This window comes from Aulonocara sp. 'chitande type north' Nkhata Bay, linkage group LG5 (assembly GCF_057382095.1).
Source record: "Aulonocara sp. 'chitande type north' Nkhata Bay isolate Kocher_YH1m ecotype deep benthic linkage group LG5, A_spYH_male_GT1.1, whole genome shotgun sequence".
Taxonomy (NCBI): Eukaryota; Metazoa; Chordata; class Actinopteri; order Cichliformes; family Cichlidae; genus Aulonocara; species Aulonocara sp. 'chitande type north' Nkhata Bay.
The window spans coordinates 22,271,491-22,289,310 of NC_141348.1; the positions used below are offsets into that span (position 1 = coordinate 22,271,491).

Sequence of the window (17,820 nt, forward strand, 5' to 3'; positions counted from 1 at the left end):
CAAGAAAATATCTATAGATGTTAAACAAACTGATAAATTAGAGTTACTTCGGACAATGCCTTTCTCACCTTACTGACTCACTTCCGTTTGAGCATTTAGTTGACGCATAACAGCAGACAGAGACAAAGCTCGTGTGTGGATAAAGACGCAAATGGAGCCATGATGGGGGGGGTGAATAACAAGTTAATATAATAACTGAAACCGACACAAGCTGATATCCAAACGACAGGTGATGAGTTTTATATCCCTGTGACCCCATAGCCTAATTCCCCACAAGTACACCGTAGAGTTTTACGATTCAGCTCACCTTTCTGTAATGAGAAAAGGGTTCTGAATAAGCACATCCCACCCAGCCCCAACCCCGAGCCCAAGCTACGTGACCTAAATTTAATTCGCCGTGTGCCTATCAGCAGCGGCCACACGGCGTCTATCGAGCGCTAGGACACGTCGGTTTTAGTCACATTTGAGCTATTTTGCGTGGCTCGTGTTTGCACAAGCAGCTCCTGACCTACATTCGCTGTGTCCCAGCCAATCTCCGGCGATACTTTGGCTTCTGGCAAACACAATCTGCACAAAGAAAGGAAACGTGACGGGGAGGAGGGGGCGGCAGGCGGAGGGGGAAGGGGGGGCGGCGGGAGTCACGGTGAGCGCCGCCCTTCAAGCACGTGCCGGCGCTTCTCCAGCGAAGATCGTCTATCGCGCGAAGACCTCCACCGCTCGACTGAGAACACGCGGCGCTGTTCTATGGGTAGAAAACGTGCTCTCAGCTCGAGCAGCTTTGACTACACTTAAAAGCACGTGGACTAAAGCTGAATATTGGTTTGGGGTTTATTCTATTATTATTATTTTACTTCTCACCTAATATTTATATTTTAATCTGTTGCAACATGCGGCTGCATTTATAAGCAATTAATACAGCTACATATATAAAAAACGTTATTTATCAGAGCTATTTCTTATATTTTGTAAATTTTGTAATATATTGTATTATTGACTTATTTCAGCCTCTTACTGTTATTGTCATGGAGCAACTGTAACCCACATAATTTTCTTAGGGAATATTAATGTATTCTGATTCTGAAACTAACACGGGCATTAAAGCCACTCAAACGGGTACAAGGACATGAATTTCATGCAAATCAAAAATAATGACAGGTTCATTAATTATCTTAAATGTTACTGACCAAAACAATGAAATGAGGATCACTTTAAAGTAATGTAAAAACTAAGTAATAGTGTTAAATAAATACAATATTAACAAAAGCACATTTGCTTCTCCTTTCCATTAAAACTTAAAGTTGTTACCCCAATATTCTATTCTATTTACATTGCATACAGGTGCTGCTGATCCACTTCTACACTGCAGTCATTGAATCTGTCTTGTGCAACTCAATCAGGGTCTTATTCAGTGCAGCCGCAAAACAGTGTAGAAATATACAAAGAAAAAATTACAATTACAGCTAACAGGAAGGAAGTGTGAGCTGCTCCCTTCTCTTCACCCTTTAGGACTTGTACTCAAAAAACCAGGAAGTGGGCAGTGAGCATCATCACATATTCTTCACTTCACATCCTGGAAACAAGCTTTTTAAACTCCTCCACTCCAGCTGGCACTACGGATCTCCCATACCACGGCAACCAAACACAGAAACAGCCTGTTTCCCACTACCACCATCCTTATCAACAGCTTACATTTATTCTTCGTTATTCCAAGACGATTATTGCATTCTGCTTCAAATCCACAATTACTGGATTTTACCCATCCTCTACATCACAGCCAACTCCATGCACATTGTGCTGTTTCACTAGTTTTTTACACTGCACTTCATATAAATTGGTTGTTATATCTGATCTGTGTGAGGTTTGTGTTAACCCTGCTGAACACTGTAATAAGTTTGTTTGTATACATTATGTAATACAATATCCAGTCTGTAATAGATCGTCTTATATGTATATAATCTACCTGCCAGGATTTACTTTGTGCACATTGATAACACCGTATACTATGGCCCATGTGTAAGGGTGTAATTTCACTACAATTATATAATTTCAGTGTATTTCACCTGAAATTGCAATGTAACTATATTAACCCAAAAATTCTTAAGTAAAATTAATTATGAACTTTTTAAAATACTCACAGTATATTTTGTCTAGTTTTTATGTAAAATACTTGAAGTTACACCCTGCTTATAATTGCTTGCAGTATGAATTTGAATTGCTATCCCCCTTGTCTACCTGTGAGTAAAATTAGGCACGCACTTCTTAACATTACTTACAATATATTTACTTCTTCTTTCCCGTAAAATACCTAAAAGTTACACCCTACTTCAAATAGCTTGCAGTATAATTACTTCGTCTTTCTTTCCTTTAAAAGTTACTTGGATACTTAATGAACTGTCAGCCCTTGTTCTAATGTATAGAACTGTAAAGTAAAATTACTTGTGCACTACTTAAACTTGCAATATATATACTGGTTTCTTGTAAAATACCTGAAAATTCCATACTACGTAACACTGCGTACAGTATAAATACTTCTTTCCTGTAAAATACTTTAAGTTACACCCTTATTTTAGTGGATCTTCTTGTAAGTATTAGTGGCTAAATATAACTGTATCATAATTTCAAGACTGAGAATCCGTTTAATTCTCAAAGAATTACACAGTGACATCTTCATTTTCTACACTGCACCACCAAATCCCGGAACCAAATCCTTGTGTGTGCGGCAACCTCGGCGAAAACAAATTTGAGTCTCATCCTGAGGTCTGAAGACGATGCCCGAGTGAGACCTCTTCTCCTCTTTCGCCGTCTCTCCCTCGCTTCACCCTCTTATCGCCGAGCCCAGGCAGCTCATTAGCATAAAATGTGTGTCAGTAGGGCAGCGCGAGCTCACATGCAACGCGCACATGCTGCAGAGCTTTAACCTGCATTCCAGTGTCGAACGAGCCCGATGTGCCGTCTCCACGCGGGGCTCTCGGCCAATGAGAAAGTGAGAAAGAGTAAAGAAGAGTGGGGGGTGTGGAGGGAGGAGTGGGGGTGAAATGTTGTCAGAGAGCGTGACACAGAGAGGGAGGAAGAGAGAGAGAGAGAGAGAGAGATCCCTGATGCACACCAACAAACAGGAGGGACACACAAAAGGAGAGCAGGGAGGGAAGAAAAAAATGGTCACATTTCTCAAGCACCTGAAAACGTGCTGGTTATTTTCGGACGCGTGTTGCTTATTGATGAGTGTGGGAGTGTTTAAACTACTTCTACTGTGATCATGTTTTCATGGTGACTGTACATGGCAAGCAGCTGAACGCGTTGGGACCACTGTAATTCAGAGAACACCCTTTTACACAGAGATCCGTCTGGCATCACACTGTGCAGACAGAGAGTCGAGCTTCCCCGTGCGTCTGTTCACCTCGAGAGAACATCGGGATCAATAAGAGACCTGATCTGAATTGCTTTTAAATAGTTTCTTTATTACTTTTGTTATTTCTTCTTCTTCTTTTGGGCTGGCCGGGTTTTCTCAGGAACCCCAATGCCCTGTGCACGCTGCTTTTGGTCTGAGCTTTGGGATACACTCTACATGCCCTGGCAGTTCATGACTCTTTCACCCGTATCAACAAAACTCTTCGGTGACAAGAAGTGGCAGTCAGTTCAGCAGTAAACGCCTACTGTAATACGGAACAAACGAACAACACCGATCGACTGGGAAACATGGAAAACAGTCCAGGTGGTAAGTAAGCTTTAAATTGCGTGGTCGATGCTGAAAGCTGCTGGCAAGCAGCGCTGTCAGGTTTACTTTGAGGGTAATGGTGCAGGTGAGCACAGATGCCAGTGAGCTGCATTAGATCAAATATTGCTAATATTTAAGTAATATATAAAGTTTTACTTCCATTTAATTATTATAATTTTTATTTTTTTTTAATTGTCTGTTTGAGTCATGTCAGATCACTGCAGTTATTGGACATGTCTGATGCTTTGGGATTTGTATCCAGTTTAATTGCATCTTATGCTCCTTCTATATGAATGTGTGATATCCAGAAAACTATTTAAGCTATAGGCAGTTGGAGTTTCTGTGCACTGTACTCTTGCCTATGACTGTAATTCAGCTGTGCAATCTCTGGCGTGTTGCCAGGTGCTTCTGGGCTGCGCAAGTCTGAGGATTTTGAGTGAGTGAGCTGAGCTCAGAGAGGGAAGTCCTCTCCTCCAGTCTTTGCGGCGGACTTCCGATTCTCTGCATGTAAACAAACTCACGTGAAGCGCGACCCTGAACGCCCTCTGACCGGGCACGTTGTCATCCCACAGCCTTCCCCACGTTTGGTCGCCCCACCATTAGAGGCTTATCTGCAGACAGATAAGGAACAATAACGTGCTGACCCACCCGCGTTGCGTCCGCGTTTTTTTGGATCTTAAAGTTCTTGCTTCCAAAACCACTTCTGGATGTTTTCATCCAATGGGAGGTTGTCAACTAACAAACATGTGATTCATTAGAAGTTTGCTGGTCACAATCGTGGCACTTTCCCCCAAACACAAGTGAGGAGGCGATGTCAGGGAGGAGTCACGCCCACTGCTCCACAAACATGAAATCTGTGCCAAATTCTCCTTCCACACTGGCTCCAAGAGCCGCGCTTGGAGTAAACATGTAGTTCTGCCAGCCCCTGAATCACGATCTAAATGTAGCGAGAGCTGATGATGAATGAACAGATCATATCTGACTCATGAAATCGATAAGAGTTAAACCGCCTATTTACTCCGTGGCTCACTGGCTGAGAGCGCCATTGTTATAGGCGAACAGATAGATAAAAAAGCAATAAAGCAGTGACGCTCTATTGATATAACGCTTTAAGCCATTACAGCAACTTCACGCTGCACCTAGATCTCACGATATAATTTAAATCTAAACATCACGGACATAGGTCTTTGGTCGACTGTGGCCATGGCCGTGCACCCTGGGTAAAAAACAACACATAAAAAACCCGTTCGTGATGTTGCGAATCATGCACCTGATTTTAATACGCAGCCACCCCGCCTCGAGCTGACAGCACGTGTACACAGCCTCAGTATCCACGTGCCGCGCATGATTCCAAGTACACTGCTCCTCTCACGGTTGTTCCTCTCTGTCGCGCGCACTGTGCGCGCGCTCAGCTCACACGGGGATTCCTCTTTATTCGTTGGTAGATTGGTCAGTGGGTCAGAGGGGTTTAACCAGCCTTCTGTCTCATATTAGTTACTATAGCTGATTTTAAATGTTCATTAGTAATTAAAAGGAGCGTCCTTTTTTGGGGGGTAGCCTATCACAGGACGTGGGATGTGAAAGAACATATTAACCTACATTTGCCAGCATCAACTAGTTTTTTGGGTGACAAGGCCAAGCCGTTTCAATTACACTCTGGTATTTCTGTTTGGGCGGTGTAATGGAACAAAATAAGACGATAAATACCAGACTGAAGTCACTATCATAGGGGCACTGAGCAGTTGTCACATGAACTAAGGCTAACCTTCACAATGTTGTCAAGGAAATGATAAAAAGGTCACTTCAACATGGACTGTTGATTGTTTTTCTTTTCATTCAGAATAAATAAAGTTGTTTAGATTGGTGCTTTGATGGGGTGTTGTTGGTAATGACAGCACACAAACCCTTTCTGCAATAGAAAGACCAAAGCATGTGAAAGGTTATTTATTTCTAAGGGTTACAGTAAAATCAGATGACACAATAAAACCTGTTCTGACTTCCTTTCACATTGTTTCAATATTATATGGATATTTATTTTAAAGCTGTCTCTATCAATAGTACCTAGTCAACCTTTCTGGATGATTTTCAGTCCATCCATCCATTTTCTTCCGCTTATCCAATTCAGGGTCATGGTTGGGTTGGAGCCTATCCCACCTGTCACACGGAGGGAGGTGAGAGGTGGGGTACAGCCTGCACAGGTTGCCATTCTATAGCAATTCTAACACTCAGAGACAGATAACCATTCATGTTGACAAAATCAGTAAACCTAGACTCTCCAGTTAACCTGACGTACATGTCTTTGCATGGTGGGAGGGAGCTGCAGCACATGTGAGAACCCAAGCAGGCAAGAGGTGAAAATGCAAACTCCACACAGAAAGGCCACAGCTGGCCGGTGGATTCAAACTCAGGGCCTTCTTGCTGTGAGGCAACCATGGCACCACCATGCTGCCCATATTCAGTTTCACAGCAGTCAAATGGAAGATGAGTACTTTAATAAGTGTTCATCGTGTAATTGGGATATAATGTCATGGTATCAACCCGCTTCAGGGTGCCGTGACGTGTTCAACCTCACTCCTTTCAACTGAAAAAGTACCAGAAAGATTGTGGGTGCAGTAGTTGAATGACTAAGCTAATCAGTAGCAGTAAGAATCTGCAATAGGAGTGGTTAATGGTATGACTCTGTGATGAGAATGAATGCAGAGAAACACTGCAGCTGTTCATGACCAGCTCTCATGAACCCTGTAGTCTTCATGGAGTTTTCCTCTCCTTGATCTCAAAGCGTGATTATTGACCAACTTACAAAAAAATGCAACATGTTTAAGCAGATGAATGCATATGTTGGGCACTAGCAGGAAAATGAAACCAGATTCATTGTGTTAGATTAAAAAGATGTCACTCCTGAGAATAAATGCTTTTTTCTAGGCTACATTTGCATTGCTCAGCCCCGAGGATCTACATGTAATCCTTTGAACTTGAGAACTCCTTAAACAAAGTTCAAATTGGGTCAGCCTCTTCCATTATGTTAATTAAAAAAAATCTTCTCAACTGCTTCTAATGTGAAAAAAAAACTGCCCGCTGTTCCTTCTAAGAACTATCCTCCATGACAAACGCTTCATAAATGAGCAGATGACACGAAGCCAGTAGTTGCACGTGGAGGGAGGCTTACTGCCCATGCACAGAGGTAAACGTTCACATGACAGAGGACAGTCAAGTTGCAAATGGAGCATGATTTCCACATTTTCTACGGGCGTCCGTGCATGCCCAGGGGGAGGGAACACACGAGATGGGAAGTCAGAGAGGACTGGCAAAAAAGAAAGAAAGAAAAAAAAAAAGGAGGCGGTTGTATTGTTTATTCCGTAGTTCTTGTGGCTCTATGTGTATCCGCAAGTCACATGTTGTAACCTGTGCCTGAGGACAGCGGGGGTGACATTCCCGGAGCTCATTCCGTAGCCCAGTCAAGCCATATTCCAGGAAATCGTTACAAGCGTTCAGAATATGGAATGTTTTTCTACTCGACGAGCGGGGCGGGGTTGTGACTTCTGAGCGTAGAAAGTGGGTGTGGAAGAGCCAGTGTGTCTGCAGCATGTCACCCTGCCCTCCGCAGGTGAGCCACATGCCCAGAAAACTACCTCTCTCACACATCATGCAGAAAAACTTAACAAGCAACATTTGCGTGCGCAGGGAAGTAACCGCCTGCCCAGAGCTGCCACCCCACACACGTCCACACACATACACGCATACCCTGTTGGAGCAGTCAGTGTTGACACGTGTAAGCGGTGGAATTAAGGAGGCACTTAGAGCTAAACAGCAATCCAGCACGTGTTTTCTCAAGAAGAGAAAGCAAAAGAGACAGGGCACACTTTTCTCAAATGATTCCAGGTCCTTGAGAGGAAATGTGCACAGAATTACAGAGCAGACATTCTAATTATATTTACACCGCTTTGGATAATACTGCCACACACAGAGCAGGCATTTTTGACTTTGACTACATTAACCTTTTGGGTGGTATATTCACAGACCTGATACATTACAAGTAGCTTGATACTGACCCACAAGGTATGATCACAATCATAATGTGAGAATATCTGATGCAGTGTCTGGGTGAAGAATTGTGCGTGCAGGAAATGTTACAGTTGGCAGGTCTTCTTGGATACTTGACACAGTGATCTGATAAAAAATGAACAAGTGGTTCAAACTGTGAGCTAAATACGGGGGGGGTGTACCAAAGTAAGCCTAAATCCATAAATTCTTTAAATTATTTGAAGAGATAATCACTCACTTATATTACCATAAATTAAAACAATTATGGTAGCTTTAAAGGTAGGGAAGATTGCTTGGTGGGTTTTTTCCTCCCTCTAGCCTGATTCATCTGAACACGCACACACAAAAAGCACAATGTCAGCCTTTGAAATTGTGTTAAAGTGTGAAAACAGTGACCGGCAACAACGTGACTGTTGCCCTCTGCGCAGTTTCTAGTGACTCAGTGGAATTCATTAACTTGTTCCGTTCCCCGCTTGCTCTCCTCCGTATCTCTAGCCACAGCATTAAAAGCCTTCTCCACTCCAAACGTGATCTGCCCTAGCGCTTGTTATGGCACTGCTGCTGTTGTTGTCTACACGGGACTGCGCAAAGAGCCTTGTGAGCCAGGCGGGAACTGTGTCAAGAGTCCATGTGAGCTCCTGGTCAGGTGGCTGGCGGATAGATGGGTCTGCAGGCCCGGAGCCGGAAAGGGGAGGGAGGAAGGGAGGAGGATAAGAGAAAAAGGGAGGGGGAAAGGCGGAGGGAGTGTAGAAAGGACTCAGTTCTGAAAGCAAGCATGCAGGGAGCTGGCTGGCTCAGCCTGCACGTGAGGGGCAGTCTTTCATCTTGCGGGGAGGAACACTGTCTGCAAAGGAAAGGGCGGGGGTGGTGGTGGTGACGGAGGGGTTTGGGTGTTGTGTTTAGAAGTAATAGGGCATTTCCAACTTGATCTGATATCCATAAACAAAGGCCTGTTTGTGAACTCTCTGTGGCTCTCATTGTGAACATACAGTGACTTACTGTCATAATATGATATGATGTATTTAATGGTGTTCCCTATTCCAGAAGGTTTGGTGTGTGTGATGTGATATATCGTAGGCTATTTTATTAGTTTATGATTGTTTGTGACAGTTGAGAGATGTAGATCTTTAACTAGATGGCATGCTGTGTCTATTTCAGTTACTACCTCTCCTATTTTTCCATCACTCATCAGTAAAAGCATTGTCAAGCAGGTTACTTGAAGGTATGATTCGGCAGGACTTAGGCATTTTTTCCCTTATCTCATTCTTATCAGATTAAAAACTGAAAAGACTGCACAAAAATATCCCGGTCAGAGTTGTTGTTCCTCAAGCTGTCACTTTTCTTTCTTTCTTTTTTTTTTCTTCTCTTTTCTAAATTGTTCATCGGATCAAATTTCTGTTGTCCCAACAAGGTCAGGGTTTTGTGTCTGTGTTTGCAAAAGTCTGCCAAGTAAGCTCAGATGAAAGCAGATGATTGCTCAACACTTCAACTCTCTACTAGTTTGTGCCTGTGCACTGAGTTTTGGACCCTCTGTGCTCTTTCAGGTGGTGTTATCTTGTACGCTGGCTCGTCTGGAAGTGCCAGTCCGAGTCCTGGCAGCCCGTCAAGTGGATACCAGACCCAGTCGCCCTCCTCCCACTCGCAGCCTTCATCCCCGGAGGGTGTCTCCTTTCAGGAGATCGGAACCTTGAAGCAAAGAGGGGAGCCAGGGGGAGGAACACCTTCCCCGAAAATGGTCTTTCAGTTTCCCGAAGTTAACAGTGCTCCAGTTGCGCAAATTATGACGGTGTCATCACCGACCTACAACCATCCCACCGTTGCCAAAAGGCCTTGTGGCTTCACTGGCACGTTCACCAGTAAGTACCTACTCGCCACCCTCCTCCCTGTTCTCCTCCTTCCTTGGCCATCAGCAGTTTTTCATTGTGTTTCTTCACCTGACAACCGTTGTGACTTCCTCTTTCACAGAAACCGGAGGTATGGTGCTTCTGTGTAAGGTGTGCGGGGACATCGCATCTGGGTTCCATTATGGCGTGCATGCCTGCGAGGGCTGCAAGGTGAGACCAAAGAAAGGTTATATTATGCCACGTCTTTCCTTTTCATTGTGTACAAAAAACACAATGACACAAAAGACACCCTTCACAGCCTCTATTCTTCCTACCCTCCTTCCGCAGGGTTTCTTCAGGCGCAGCATTCAGCAGAATATCCACTACAAGATGTGTGTGAAGAATGAAAACTGTCTCATCATGCGCATGAACCGTAACCGGTGCCAGCACTGTCGCTTCAAGAAGTGTCTCTCCGTGGGCATGTCCAGAGATGGTGAGAGATCATGTCATTGCATGAAGATATTTAGACATAAGTAAATTCTGATGGATTTATTCCCACCAGTATTTTACACTGGCTTAAACAGTGAATCATTTTAATCCGCTTTGTACAAGATGCGAAAACAAAGTCCAAATTCATTTCTGTCACAGCTTACAACAAAGGCATAATCCCACTGTCAAAGCCACTTGCCTTACTCCTCATCAAAAAGTTGAATTTTCTACTCATCTCCTTTCCACTATTTCCTCCTCTTGTCTTTGTCCTCCTCTGCCTCCCTTTCTCCTTGCGCTGCTCTCTGATTAATGGCAAGAGGAGCTGGAGAGTCCCAGTAGTCATCAGTCATGTAGAAACTGTGAAAAATACTAGTTTATTTTAGGAAACTGGGGCACAAAGTTGTTGATTACCCTTCCCGTTCGCAGTCACGTACGCTCTTTCCCGACACGGGCATTTCAAATCATTTGAGATTTAATGTTATTCTGTCCAGTTAATCACAAAAACATACACTGCTTCAATTTGAATATTAAACATATGATTGCAGGTAATCAGCTTTTGTGTGTTATTTTCACCTTCAGGAGTTAAATCTCCAGGGGAAGATGGCTAAACTAGGTGATAATAAATCACGTTTTTTTTTTTTTCTTTCTGGTGCAAACATTTTTAGCTGACCCCCCCCCAAAAAAGCCAGAAGCGAGAAATCAACTGCTAATTCATCAGATTTGAAACATTTATATTTTGTGAATAAGCACACAAAACACCGTAAATGAAAAATACGATAATAACAACATAACGTTCATGGGAAAGGTAGCTCCACCCACTTTCTGGTTTTCGGCTGATGTCTGCGACTCGCCAGCATGAAATTGATTTTTGATCAGCCGCCTTCGACCCTTTGTCTTTTCGGCTCTCTCACCTGCCTTTCTGTACCTCTGACCTTTCCACTCATCACCCACTGTGTCACTCTGCTAATGACACCACGTTTGGTGGTATTGACCCAGTGACCTACTTCTAGAGGAAAAAAAGAGAGAGCCTGCGCTTCACTGAAAGGCAGAAAGAGAAGGACTCGTGGGGGAGGAGGAGGTGGTGTAGCATACAGTGTACTATAAATAGGACTGTCAGTGGAGGTAGGGCATCGAGGTGGGGGGAAGGGAGGAATGTAAAGGCTGAAGAGGATGAAAAGATGGAGGCTTCTGGGTCTGTAGTATGGTGTAACAGCTGTGATGGAGAAAGAATAGTCAGAGACAGATGAGAGATCTTGGGATTAGTAATACATCTAGATTAGAGTTTGAGAGCCACATGTAGGATATTTGTTTGAATGTGAACATTTTACGCATACAAGTGTCAGTGCTGTAAGATGCTAACAGAGATGCTCGTTTCTGTCTGCTTTTGTCCTCAGCTGTGCGTTTTGGGCGTATTCCCAAGCGGGAGAAGCAGAGGCTTTTGGATGAGATGCAGAGCTACATGAACAGTCTCAATGAATCGGCTTCCATGGAAATGGAGGTGTCACCTCCTCCCGACGCGCCGTGCAGTCCACAGAACCAGACGAGTGAAGGAGCCGGCTCCATAATGCAGTCTTACCACGGTAACAAGAAACCACTCAAGATGGCTGCTGGCAACGGCAACCTTGGCGCTTCCTCTTTCCAGAACAGCGCGGCGCAGGAGCCTGCCCTGTTGCACGCAACTGCCCAGACGCAGCACGCAGTTCAGGTGGAGCAGGCGAACCTGACCGCTAACTACCACGTCCCCCCTAACTTCCCCGTCCCACCTACAGGCAGCGAAAGCACCACCAACGCAAACGTCGACAACGCCAAGTACACGTTCTCCTCCAATCAGAACCAGTGTCCTGTCAGCGGTAACATGTCGTCTCAGGGCTACACAGCCAATCAGAACAGTTTCCCAGCCAGAGCGTCCTCAAACCAAAACCAGTGTCCCTGGAAGCTGAACGGAGGAGCCAAGGTTCTGGTGAGTCTCCCTCTCCTTTTGACTCTATGAAAGCCTTTTTAAATTCCAGTCAATAAAATGCCCATAATGCTTCTCTTTCTCTGTCTTCTGCAGGCATGCCCACTTAATTCATGTCCTGTGGCTCCGGCCAGTCGCTCCAGTCAGGAGGTGTGGGAGTCTTTCTCCCAGTGCTTCACCCCTGCTGTTAAAGAAGTGGTGGAGTTTGCAAAGAGCATCCCAGGCTTCCAGAATCTCAGCCAGCATGATCAGGTCATGCTGCTCAAATCTGGTACTTTCCAGGTATGCCTCTTTGAATACGATTTGTGTCTTTGGGGCTTTTCTTTTTACGTTTCTTTTTCCCTCGATGCTGAACTGCTCTTGTTTTGCTGACAGGTTCTCATGGTGAGGTTCTGCTCACTGTTTGACCCCAAAGAGAGGACGGTGACCTTCCTCAACGGACATACATACTCACTGGCATCCTTGAGAGCCCTTGGTATGGGCTCATTATTGGATTCCATGTTTGATTTCAGTGAGAAGCTAGGATCTTTGGGTCTGGAACCAGATGAGATGGCACTTTTTATGGCTGTCGTGCTCGTATCTGCTGGTAAGAGTCACGCAGCTATGTGCATACAAGCTCATACTTCTCACACAAACACATTTCTTATGTCTAATGCTACTTTGTTTGCTCCTTTTTTCTTTTTTTAGATCGCTCTGGTATAGTGGAGGTTGGCGCAGTAGAGCAATTGCAGGAGAATCTAATAAAAGCTCTGCGTTCACTCATCACCAGTCGCCGCCCAGACGACAGCACGCTCTTCCCAAAGTTGCTGCTTCGTCTGCCGGACCTGCGCACCCTGAATAACCAACACTCTGACAAGCTTTTAGCTTTCCGCATAGACCCTTAAGTTCAGACAGCTTAATGGGGTAACTGCCTTTGGGAACCGCCTTACTCCATATGCAGGCCTGGCTTGCTACTTTCCCTACACCGGCCGCTGCATGATGGACGGCAATTTTGAGAGATCTCCCAGGTCTGATGTTCCAAGAGAGCCGGGGAAATATGAGTGAAGAACGCAGGCAGAGCAGAAGGTGGTGGAAGCTGATGAACATAAACCGATCTGTGCTCCAGTTGCTTCCAATTGGACTGCTAGAAAACTGTTAAAACTGTAGAGTTCTTCCTTGAGTTTTTCAAGACAAAATCAAACCACCGTCGCTTCTCCCTCTTGGAGTTTGTTTTTGATGTAAAGACCAAAAAAAGAAGGGCGAGCCCGTTGATCCTCACCAGACTTTTTTTTGTTATCTCACAAAGCTAACGGAAAGGAAGCACATACTTTTTTGCCCTGAAGAAGAAAAAAAAAAGGACAGACATTCACCAATAATGATCTCTTACTGTAAATTCCTGCCACAAATGTAAAGGCACTTTTCATACATTGAGAAACCTCTGAAATCAATAAATATATATATATATATATATATAGCAATAGAAATGTTTAACACAGTTTGTGTTTGCCCTGTTGAAATGACATAAGCTATTTTCACATCATGTTATCATGTGAGGAATCTTTATAGAAAAAAAATCACCCATTTGTGATTGAGAGATGTATACCATTTTTACGAAAATGAGACTGAGGTGCAATGTATTTGTACGCGGTGATCAGGGAGAAATTATTGGTCATTTTAGACCATGTCTGATGGCTTATATGATAAGATGTTCTGTTGTAAATTTTGTACAGGGCCGTTATTCTCGGTTTGTACCGGCGTTTGTTTGCAGATTCTTGGATATGTAAATGAAATTAGTATGGAGATTATTGTATGATGTCACACATGATTGATTTCTCTACAGGACGCAGCGTCTGAACGATGTGCTCCGAGTATAAACTTTTTATTTGAATATATAGCGTTGAAATAAATGTATTGTCAACGGACAGCATCGGCCTGTGAATATTTTGTAAATGTTTTATGGTTACGCCATAGATTACCATTATTAAATAATGTTATATAGCATCTTCTCCTTGTTCTCATCTCTTTTCATTTTCCTCCTTAATGCGATGCCGAGACATACCATACAGCCGTAGCCTAGCAACAGATGCAATGAGCCAATCGTGCTTCAGGTCTGAGAGCCACTGGGGGCTTTTATAATAACAAGAAACACCACTTGATTTTTGAGTGTGTGTGTGTGATAACAAGTGAATGTAATTCCAAAGACTTATGGGAATACTAGGTGTTATTCTTTGCTGAGAGAACACAGCGACCTTTTGCAGAGACGAGATGATAAGCAAACTGAAAGAGATAAACTGGATTCTGGTGAAGGATGAATGCAAATGTAGGACTAACAAGGCAGTTGGATCAAAATGCTCTTCATGAGTAAAGCCTTGTTACCAGACACGAGGAGAAATCATATTGATATAAACATTTAGGAGCAAGTTCCATAAACTGCAGCTCTGCCTTTAATAAGGCTCCATAATGTGCACAGTCACTGGCATTGCTTGTTTTAAAAGGAAATGATTTAGACAAGTGCGTCACACCCAGAATCATGCATCACAATAGCACAGCTTCAATTATATTTCTAGGTCTGACAGGCTTTTGACTGACTCTTGTATTTTTGAAACAAACATACTAAAGAAGCTGTGACTGCTTATAAGAATATAGCAGTCACGGATCCAACAGTAGTTCCACATTAGGTGAAAAAAATTAGCAATAGTACACATTTTCCTCGGTGCCAAAAAATGAAAAATGAGTACGAACCAGAAGCTATCTATCTATTTATCTACGAACGCACCTGCACTTTTACTGTCATTGATCCATCAGAAAGAAATACTAGAAGTCTGCAATGAGGAGAGCCTATAGTCCCTAGGGGTGCTTTGTTCCAGTCATGCCCATAAATCATGTTGGTCTACGCCTGCCGCCTACTGGACAGCACAGTAACGGCAGGAGCACGTTTTAGCCTCCTACTAGATGTGTTACAAGTTGTAACACATCTGTCATATGATAATCGTACAAAAATACTGAATGGGCTGCAAGACCATCACCAAAAAGCTTGGTGAGAAGGTGACAACTGTTGGTGTGGTTATTTGGAAATGGAAGAAATATAAATTCGCCCTTCAATCCCCCTCAGTCTGAAGCTCCATTCAAGATCTGGGGTGAGGATGATCAAGAGCAAAGTGGTGCATCAGCCCAAAGGAGGAACGAGGACCTTGCTAAAAATCGGAAAGCAGTTGGGACTGCAGTCACCAAGAATACCATTTGTAACACTACATTTTAATGCATTCAAATCCTGCAGCGTCCGCCAGGTCCCCTCAAGAAGTACAGATCCGTCTTAAGAAAATATAGCGGTCAGATGAAACCAAAATCAAGCTCAACACCATCATACTTTCATTTTTACCAGGCAGATTAATCAAATTGAAAGTGGGCTGTTGTTTTCCTTTCCTTTTTCACTTTGTTATTATGTAATGGAATTAAAGGGCCCACAGAAACCCTTCCACCTACAACTTCACAAAATGATGACTTTAGTCTGCTGATAAAATCGGTGCTTCCTAATCATACTTAGTAAACCCTGCAGGAAAACCGTATTTTCGTTTTACTTCCTTACTGTCAATTTCAATTTACAAACATCTCTGCAAGCAGTAATCACAGCCGAGATTTCCTTTTAAATGTTCCCAGTTGTTTCAGTAATAGCAAATCATGCAAGGCCAACAACATTAGAAGTCTGGAGGTTTAGGTTGAGCCTAGACTAGACTACATCCTCTCACATCACGATTTGAAACAAACGGAACATACTGTCTTACCCCCCTCTCTCTCTTTCTGGTTGACTTTTCTCTGGGGAATAAAAACAGAAAGCTTGTAAAAGTCTGGTATTTACTTTGTCAGTGATGCAGGTCTGGCCGCCACATGGGACATATTTCTCTTGGCTTCTTTCGCCATCTAGTGGTCACAGGAAACTTTGACGTTAGAATTTGTATGGAGTGAATCTGGGATTGTTGCCCCCAAGCGGCGGACAGACTGTCCTCTGTTGTGTCTTTGTAAACGACCATCTCTCTGTCTCTCTCTCTTTTTTTTAGCATTGTGTTATTGTGCTCTGCTTTAGGGAATAGCAAAATCAGAACAGTTTTATTATCATGATTTTTTCCCCAAACATTTATGACATTACAATGCAAAAAAATATGAAACAAATTCATCACCATCAATCATCATTGGCTGCAGTCAAATAAGCTCCATCACTCTTAATATATAGTATATAGTGTACCTCCAACCTTCTATTATTATATGTTTTCAAATGCTCCAGCTACCCATCTCACAGGCCCACCTTCGGACTGATGGCACTCCCTTTCACTTATAAACTACCGAGAAGAATCTGCCTTGCTCTCATAATACTAGACTGAATCCAACTTCTTTTCTTTTTATTTTTTTCTTTGTTTTATTTTTGTTGTTGTTCCTGTCTGCTAATGTAGCAATCAGAATTATTGTCTGACGGCCAAAAAAAAAATGCCATCTGAGATGTTCTGAGAGAGGCGGAGGTGGAGACCTGACCTGACACATAGACACGGACACAAACATGCATTCTCACCCTCACGCTCACACTTTCCGAACATGAAGACACACTCACGCTCCCCATACACACACTATACTCCCTGGTGCCGGCACCTACACCCCCAGAGGGGCAATCAACCTCCAGACTCCAGACAAGATGGTCCGCTTTCCTCTAGGGTGGAGACAACAGACCGACTTGGTCCACGCAGCAGCAGAGCAGCCCACCAGCCTGCATGCGTTTGCCATCACCTGTCCAGTTTGACTCGTCTCCCAAAACAAACAATCAGAATTTTAGAAATCTTTCCCCAGAACTCACCTTATCACATGACCATAAACATGAATTCAATTTCTTTGTTTAAACTTGCGTCTCCAACAGTTTGCAGTAGGCCTTGGCGCAAGTCTCAAGAGTCTGGAGGGAGTCCAATAAAACAGATGCGTAATCTGAAACTGAATAACACATGTCCTGACAAAACAAGTTTTACCTTAATGTGACATGACACACTGCTTTGCATAGGTCTTCATTTACCCCTAACTACTTTTGCTAAGAAAATGGGAAGGTGATGCTGTCATATATTGAAACAAATGCAGAAACGCATGGACATTTAGTATATAAGACTAAAACAGAGTTAGCAAAGTACTAATGAGCTTGAAAGTCAATATTTTAGGTCTGTTTTTATTCACAATTTATTCACACAGCCTGAAGTCTCTTAGACAAGCTTTCTAAAATAGGTAGTCTTCAGGAATAATCCCGTGGGCTTCTTGGACAACATTTAAAGCTCTTCTTTAGATGTTTTCTGCTTTCTGTTCTCTGTCAAGATGAACAGAACAGAAGCGGCCTGGTCAAAGGCCCGACTCAAACCTGATAGAAATGCTTTGTAAGACCTCGAACACTTCGTTCATGCTTGAAAAAGATTGAATGTTGCTGAAATTAAACAGTTCTGTAAAGAAGAGTTCTTACTGCCACATGTCTTAATAACAAACAGATATTACGTTTAGGGAGAAATTACTTTTTCCACACAGGGTCAGACTGGTTTGGATAATTTTTAAAAATGAAATCACCATTGAAAAAGTGCATGTTATATTTACTAGGGTTAATTTTGTCTGGCTCCTTATTGATCTTGAAGGAGAGGTCAGAGGTCAAATGTGACATATCTTAAATCTTTAAATAGCACTTTCTATATGTTGACAACACACTTCTAAGAATGATACTTTCTAAGCTATGAGGCTGTCACAGGGCCGAGTGGCCTGTACTGAACAGGACTCAGGTGCAGAAACCCAGAGCAGAGACAGCA

At 43.2% G+C, this 17,820-nt stretch overlaps 2 protein-coding genes across 2 annotated transcripts in view; one reads left to right on the forward strand and one right to left on the reverse strand.

The window, feature by feature from the left end:
* Positions 1-525, reverse strand: part of rargb (retinoic acid receptor, gamma b) — a 50,905-nt gene extending 50,380 nt beyond the window's left edge. The window contains exon 1 of the mRNA XM_086292158.1: positions 509-525. The gene's annotated coding sequence lies outside the window, so the exon portion shown is untranslated. The remainder of the gene's footprint in view (positions 1-508) is intronic.
* Positions 526-3,049: 2,524 nt separating this feature from the next.
* Positions 3,050-14,010, forward strand: LOC147330525 (nuclear receptor subfamily 1 group D member 1-like). The gene is made up of 8 exons (XM_086292166.1): positions 3,050-3,715; positions 9,301-9,612; positions 9,722-9,810; positions 9,928-10,072; positions 11,463-12,028; positions 12,122-12,307; positions 12,401-12,611; positions 12,713-14,010. The coding sequence occupies exons 1-8, from the start codon at positions 3,697-3,699 to the stop codon at positions 12,907-12,909; spliced, it is 1,725 nt and encodes a 574-aa protein (XP_086148292.1). The 5' UTR covers positions 3,050-3,696; the 3' UTR covers positions 12,910-14,010.
* Positions 14,011-17,820: the final 3,810 nt, after the last annotated feature.